The sequence below is a fragment of the Brienomyrus brachyistius genome, unplaced genomic scaffold, assembly GCF_023856365.1.
Source record: "Brienomyrus brachyistius isolate T26 unplaced genomic scaffold, BBRACH_0.4 scaffold81, whole genome shotgun sequence".
In the NCBI taxonomy this organism is placed as follows: domain Eukaryota; kingdom Metazoa; phylum Chordata; class Actinopteri; order Osteoglossiformes; family Mormyridae; genus Brienomyrus; species Brienomyrus brachyistius.
Window position 1 is genome coordinate 784,093 of NW_026042356.1, and position 7,360 is coordinate 791,452.

The window sequence follows — 7,360 nt, forward strand, 5'->3', positions numbered from 1 at the left end:
AACAATGCTAACCACTGCACCACCATGCCGCCCCCATAATAATATCCTATGCTCTATTATTATAATACATTATTATCAGTAATAATAATATTTATATAATGCTATAATTATAAAATGTAACAATATTTAACATTATACAGACACATATGTACATATGCAATTAACTATATAAACTATATAAATTACTATATAAACTATAGTAATTATGAACTATGATAATATCTTTAACCTATACTGCGCCTTGATTACTGAAGTTTTTGTAATGTCATGTCTGGCCCCACAGTGGAGATCATATGGTTTCCAGCCCTAGCGGAGGACGCCCAGTGTTCTACAGCCAGACACTTTTCAATCCGCACAGGAATTCCACTATTCTGTGGAATAGCTTAATAAAGAACCTGAATTCCCTGACCGGCACCACACATCGCGGCTGTCACGATCCAGCTGTGTGGGTAATGCACACGGGCTGATGGCTCAGGCAGGCAACAGGCAGGAAGCAGGCAGGCAGGCAGAATCGGGGAAAATGGGGATTTATTTGGGAAACGGGGTGCAGGAAACATCAGACGTCTACTAACATCAATGACGGACAAGGAACTAAGGCAAGACATGGACTGAAATACACAGGACTGGGCGAAAATAATCGGACACAGCTGGGTATGATTGGGGAAGCACACGTGGATAATCAGGGGGCGTGGCACACACGAGGATCGTACGAGCTGGGCGTGGCACACACGAGGATCGTACGAGCTGGGCGTGGCACACACGAGGATCGTACGAGCTGGGCGTGGCACACACGAGGATCGTACGAGCTGGGCGTGGCACACACGAGGATCGTACGAGCTGGGCGTGACAGCAGCTAATGTTTTATGTCTTTTACTTGTTTTGAAAGCATCTTTACACTTAATTACATGATCAGAATGGCATGTAGTAGAAAGCTTCTAATATAATGACCAAAACGGATGTCATTATAGGTGAACCTTTATTTGCATTTATTTGCTATTTCAAAGGGAAAGGAAAGAAAACGCAACTGCTAAAGCAGAACTTTCTTCTGATCACGTATATAGGTAAAGCATGTGGAAGCAGCAGAGAGACGGAGAATGAAACACCCCCTATTTCAGTGTCGCTTCCTACATCAAATAAAGGCATTTTACCTTTATTTCTTCATAAAATGAGTCATGTTGATTAAACTATTCACAACATGGCAGACTGTTACGATGAAATATGCTTACAAAACCACATCGTCCAGTTAGTTGTCTCTGTACCACTTGTGATCTTATTTATTTATTTGTTTATTTATTTAAGGTGAGGAAACACACAACAAGTTAACACTAAGCCTCAGATTATACACTTAATGCCTTTATAGAAATGCATGTGGCATTAGCCTGGCTGATTGTTCAGGGTTAGATGCTGTAAGGGGTGTAGGGACTGTGATTATATGCTTAATGCCTTTATAGAAATGCATGTGACATTAGCCTGGCTGTTTGGTCAGGGTTAGATGCTGTAAGGAGTGTAGGGACTGTGATTATACGCTTAATGCCTTTATAGAAATGCATGTGACATTAGTCTGGCTGTTTGTTCAGGGTTAGATGCTGTAAGGAGTGTAGGGACTGTGATTATACGCTTAATGTCTTTATAGAAATGCATGTGACATTAGCCTGGCTGTTTGTTCAGGGTTAGATGCTGTAAGGAGTGTAGGGACTGTGATTATACGCTTAATGCCTTTATATAAATGCATGTGGCATTAGCCTGGCTGTTTGTTCAGGGTTAGATGCTGTAAGGAGTGTAGGGACTGTGATTATACGCTTAATGCCTTTATATAAATGCATGTGGCATTAGCCTGGCTGTTTGTTCAGGGTTAGATGCTGTAAGAATGGTTCCCAGTTTTCCCCAAACAGCAGTATGCTAATTTTATCTAAGGCTGTAATTTTTTCCATGGATATATATTCTGGCATTAGATTAGTCCAACGATTACAGTGAGTGTGTTTTTTGATTTCCAGTTTGGAAGAATTGCTAGTTGGAGAAATAAGTATACAGTCAAACCTCAGATTTCAAGTAACTTGTTTTACGATTAGTTTGAAGACGAACAAATCATCTGCCTAGCGTCACATGATCACAACTGAGCCGATGGTTCTTCTCTCTCTCGCTCTCTCTCTGAGGGATTGTGGGTAATCGTCTCAAACCTCACTTGTATAATCAAAATTTAGTATAAAAGCAACACCCGAATAAGGGTGTAGCAGTGCGAGCAATGAATGCTGTAATAGACTGAGTATCAATAGTGGCTATTGACATTTCTGCAAAATTGAAAAGGAGGCAAAGCTGTCATTGTATAGGTTCCTTCTTAAAGTCACACTAAAAATAAAAAGATTACAGTGAGCCAACGGATTGCAGTGAAAGTCATTCTAGAAAATAACCCTCCTCTTCTCTCTCATCTCCCTCACACCCTCCATGATTCCCTTCAAATGTAAAGTGCAGGTTACTTTGTATTTTGTTTTTTTACTTTATATTTTGTATTAATAATTTTTATATGAATATTTTTGGGTTGTGGAACGAATCATCTGAGTTTCTATTATTTCAAATGGGAAAATTTGCTAGGGAAAAGAGTGCTATGGATTATGAGCACGTTGGGTATACAGGCCCACAGAGAATGCAGGTAATTATCTGTGACACCCATGGTGCACTGTGAGCAGGTATACAGGCCAACAGAGCATGCAGATAATTATCTGTGACACCCATGGTGCACTGTGAGCAGGTATACAGGCCCACATAGCATGCAGATAATCATCTGTGACACCCATGGTGCACTGTGAGCAGGTATACAGACCCACATAGCATGCAGATAATCATCTGTGACACCCATGGTGCACTGTGAGCAGGTATCAATGCTGACTACTTTTTATATTGAGTGACATGTTTTCTGTGAATTACTTTGTACTGAGCTGAAGTCCGGTGTTTGTTGTCACTATGAATATGTTGTTGCAGACTTCCATCCTGAAATCAGAGCTGGGGGAAAAGTTAAGGTCCTTATTCCAATTAACCTTTGGTACAAATATCAAAGTATCTGTCGCAGATAGAGCTTTATGTATTTTAGAGGTTAGTTTCTTTTCATTTTTAACTTGGAGAATTTTGTCTCTTTGGACGATTAAGTGTATTTTTGTTTGGGCTCATTTTGGTTTTGATGCTGGAATCAGTTTGTAAATATTAGAAAAACTGCATATTCTCATCTCCCTATTTATGGATTAGGTCTTCGAATGTCATGGAATGACTGTTATTGAAGAGGTGGAGATGTATAATCGCTTTTTCATGTGTGATAGTGAACAGTGTGAATTCAACAGATTGTGAAGTAGGAAATCCGGATTATTCCAGATTGGGGTGTATTTACAGGGTCTGAGAGTGCAGTTAGTGATTTTAATGGCTCTCCACTGCGCTGTCAGTGTTGTGGAAATGGCAGCATTGTTGAAGCAGTTATGCTTCTTTAATGAAATATTATATGTAAATCTGCACATCTGAGATTTTTACAGTACAGCTGCTGCTGCTGTAACCATGAGCTGCTGTTACTGCTGTAGTGTCACCAGTTAGTTATGTGCTGCAGTTAATTTGCTAAGTAATAATGAAGAAAAATCTAAACTTGTAATCCACCTTGAGATTTATTTCTCTGTAATTGTGAAATGTTTGATTTTTGCATTTTTGTTTTTCCAGTAAAAATGTGACATTAATGAGCTAAGAATTTGAAAAAAAATTTCAGAAATTATTCTGGAGCAGAATTTTTATTTTGATTGTTGAAATGGGTCCTATTAGTGAGAGTGGGAGATTAATCTATTGTTTTGAGTAAGGGGGTGTAGTTGAGGGTAAACAAGTCTGACAGCCTGGCGGAGATGTTGATACCCAGGTACCGGATATTTCCGGTGTGAAATGGACCATCCTGATCAGCAGAATCCCAGGTATCTTCAGACAGTGAGAATATTGTGGGTTTTTCCAGTTTATTATGTAGTTTGATAGTTTTGAAAAAGTATTAATAAAATTTTAATTTCATGTAGTGAGGGTTGAGGGTTTTGTACCAGCAGCAAGATATCGTCTGCATAGCGTAATTTTGTTTTCAGTTATTGGTATGAATTCTGTTTATTTCACTGTTCTGTTATATTGCTGCCACAAGTGGTTCTATGAAGATGGCAAACAATGAAGGAGAGAGTGGGCATGCAGGCCGTCTTCCCCGTCGGAGTGTGAATGCAGGTGATGTCATCCCATCTGTGACACTGTAGCTTTGGGTGAGGTGTGCAGTATTTTAACCCAGTGGGTGAACGACTCTCCGAAACCAAATCTATGTAACGTATTAAACAGAAATGTCCAACTAACTGTCAGATGCCGTTTCTGCATCTAATGATATAATCATGGTTTTAGTGTGGGTATGCTGAGTAGTATTGACTAAATTAAGTAATCTATGGATGTTGTCTGAGGCATGTCTTGTCTTGATGAAGTCTGTCTGATCAGAATGGATTATAGTAGGAATGACTGTCTGTAATCGAGTGGCGAGAGCTTTTGTAATGATTTTGAAGTCTGTATTCATTAGTGAGAGTGGCCGGTAACTGGAGGGCTGTGTTCGGTCTTTATCAGGTCTCAATAACACTGTAATGGCCGGTAACTGGAGGGCTGTGTTGGGTCTTTATCAGGTCTCAATAACACTGTAATGGCCGGTAACTGGAGGGCTGTGTTGGGTCTTTATCAGGTCTCAATAACACTGTAATGGCCGGTAACTGGAGGGTTGTGCTGGGTCTTTATCAGGTTTCAGTAACACTGTAATGGCCGGTAACTGGAGGGTTGTGTTGGGTCTTTATCAGGTCTCAATAACACTATAATGGTCGCTGTTCTCATTTATGATGTATGTTTAATTTCTCTATTTGTCTGTTGAAGAGTGGAGATAATACATCCCAAAAATGTTTTTCTGATGTTAATGGTGCATCAAGGGTATCTGCTATTTCATTGGTTAATATGAGTAAGTCTAGATTATTTAAAAATAATTCTATATCAACTGCATCTGGTCCTTGTTCTGAGGAGAATAGGTTCTTCTAAAATGTTTGGAAAGTGTTGTGAATTTCATGTGATTATTGAAATATTTATTAGATGAGTCACTTTTACTTAAAAATAATGCTTGTAATGGTGAGGTGATCTTATTTATTGGGGAGTTTTTGTCTGTCACTCTGCAGGATGTCAGGCTGTAGAGTCACAGAAGAAGGCTGTTCTTCCCTGGCTTCAGCTCTGAGGTCAAACCCCTCACACCTGAGAGAGCTGGACCTGAGCTACAATCACCCAGGAGACTCAGGAGTGAAGCTGCTCTCTGCTGTACTGGAGGATCCCAGCTGTAAACTGGAGAAGCTGAAGTGAGTACAGAGTGTGTGTCTGACACGCTACAGATACTTATGCATGTATGTGAAGAAGAGGCACCAATAAATAAATGGATACAGCAGGACTATGTCATTCTGCTTCTCCTGTAGTGTGGATCATGGTGGAGAGTGCAGGACCAGACCAGGCTTACAGAAATGTAAGTGCGTTTGCATGTTTTTATTAATAATACCATCAATATTATGTTATGGTTGTATTCACACAGGTTTTGTGATTAGTATGGCTTTTTGCACTGTGTGAAGATGGATTTCCATGTTTGTGTTTCTGTGAGTTTCTGTGTCATTTTAGACAACATCCAAATGAGAGAAATAAAATATCGAAATCATCACCAAAACACTATCGATTCACACCCGGACTGCTAACAAATTGACTCCCGCACATCTGCACTTTACACACATACTCTGCTACAAGCATTTTTGCACTTCCGCCACTTATTTGTACATAAATATTAATGAGCCAGCCAATCATGCAGGGCTTAGCTCATGAACATTAATAAGATTTCCGGACCCACCCTGCTAAAAAAAATTACGCCTGCGTGAGATGCGGGGCTCACGCCTCGAGGCAGCGGTGCCACGTCTGAGAGTCACGAGCGCGGTAGACATGCTTCACCGAAATAAGCCGATGCGTGTGAAATGCATTCAGAGCGGTTTTGCCGGGACTAAAGATCGTGTCAGACAATCGCTGCAAATACTGGATCCTCATGGAGCGCAACTCCGGCGCCGAAATCGTCTTCGGAGGCGTTTGTATCAGAATTCAGGTCCAAACCTTTATTAAAAATCACGTTAAATATGCAATAATATTACTTAAATATTCTGTTATTGATGGCCATTTTCAAATGTAAGCTCCCTGTAGAAAGACAGAGAGCAGCAAGGCGCCGCACGCGCCGGATTTAGCGGTTAGAAGGAAAGACACTGACTTTTAGTATTAATATCTGGTGCCGTTTTGTGGTAAATATGCTTGTGATGAATATGTCCGATGAATGTCGCCGCTTTGTAATTTTATTTACCCGTAATTACGCTGTTAGTTTAGCTCGCGCCGCATTTTGGCGGCTCTTCCCGCCGGCGTCGCGCGCCGTCCGACATTTCCTGAGCTATTTCATAAACTTCGGTTCCCGCTTCGTTCGGGGAAGCTGCGCTGTTTTTATATTGTACAGAAACATAAAGTACAGGCGGCCTGATGGTATTAATAATTCTTCCTTCTGCCTACAGACTCCTGCCAGCTGACGCTGGACCCCAACACAGCAAACAGACTCCTGTCTCTGTCAGGGGGGAACAGGAAGGTGACACGGGGGGCAGAGGAGCAGCCATATCCTGATCATCCAGAGAGATTTGACAACATCCACCAAGTTCTGTGCAGAGAGAGTCTGACTGGCCGCTGTTACTGGGAGGCTGAGTGGGATGGAGATGGAGCCTGGATAGGAGTCACTTATAAAGGGATCAGGAGGAAAGAAGGGAATGACTGTCTGCTTGGATTCAATAACAAGTCATGGTGTCTGAGCTGTGATCCTGACAGTTACTCTGTCTGGCACAATTATAAACAGACTCTCATACCCATACGGCCCTCAGGCTCCCGCAGAGTAGGAGTGTATCTGGACTGGGGGGCTGGTGCTCTGTCCTTCTACAGAGTCTCCTCTGATGGACTGACCCCCCTGTACAGACTCACCTCCTCATTCACTGAGTCCCTCTATCCAGGGTTTTATGTTCATAACTCCTCAGTGTCACTGTGACGTGTTGCTGGTTCTCCTGGCAAAAAGGTCAAATCTCTGCTTTTTAACCTTTATAATACTTTTTGCTCTGAAATGTATGTTTGACAAAAATAAGTTTTTCTCTCTGACTAAAATGTAACTAAATGTAATCCTGATTGGGGGGGGCTTTCCCCCTCCCCTGTATATGTACATTTTATATATTTACGCCTATTTACTGTATTTCCTCCCTGTAAAATGACAATAAAGGTTTTCTGTTCTGTCCTA

At 41.2% G+C, this 7,360-nt stretch overlaps 1 protein-coding gene across 50 annotated transcripts in view; it reads left to right on the forward strand.

Annotated features, from left to right (window-relative positions):
• Positions 1–7,360, forward strand: part of LOC125726955 (NACHT, LRR and PYD domains-containing protein 3-like) — a 143,498-nt gene extending 136,138 nt beyond the window's left edge. For 48 of the 50 annotated variants that reach the window (XM_049003459.1, XM_049003486.1, XM_049003485.1 and 45 more), the window contains 3 exons: positions 5,196–5,369; positions 5,484–5,530; positions 6,600–7,360. In XM_049003459.1, the coding sequence (XP_048859416.1) occupies positions 5,196–5,369; positions 5,484–5,530; positions 6,600–7,117 (739 nt within the window). In that variant the 3' untranslated portion in view covers positions 7,118–7,360. The remainder of the gene's footprint in view (positions 1–5,195; positions 5,370–5,483; positions 5,531–6,599) is intronic. The other 2 variants (XM_049003461.1, XM_049003462.1) reach the window with 2 other exon arrangements.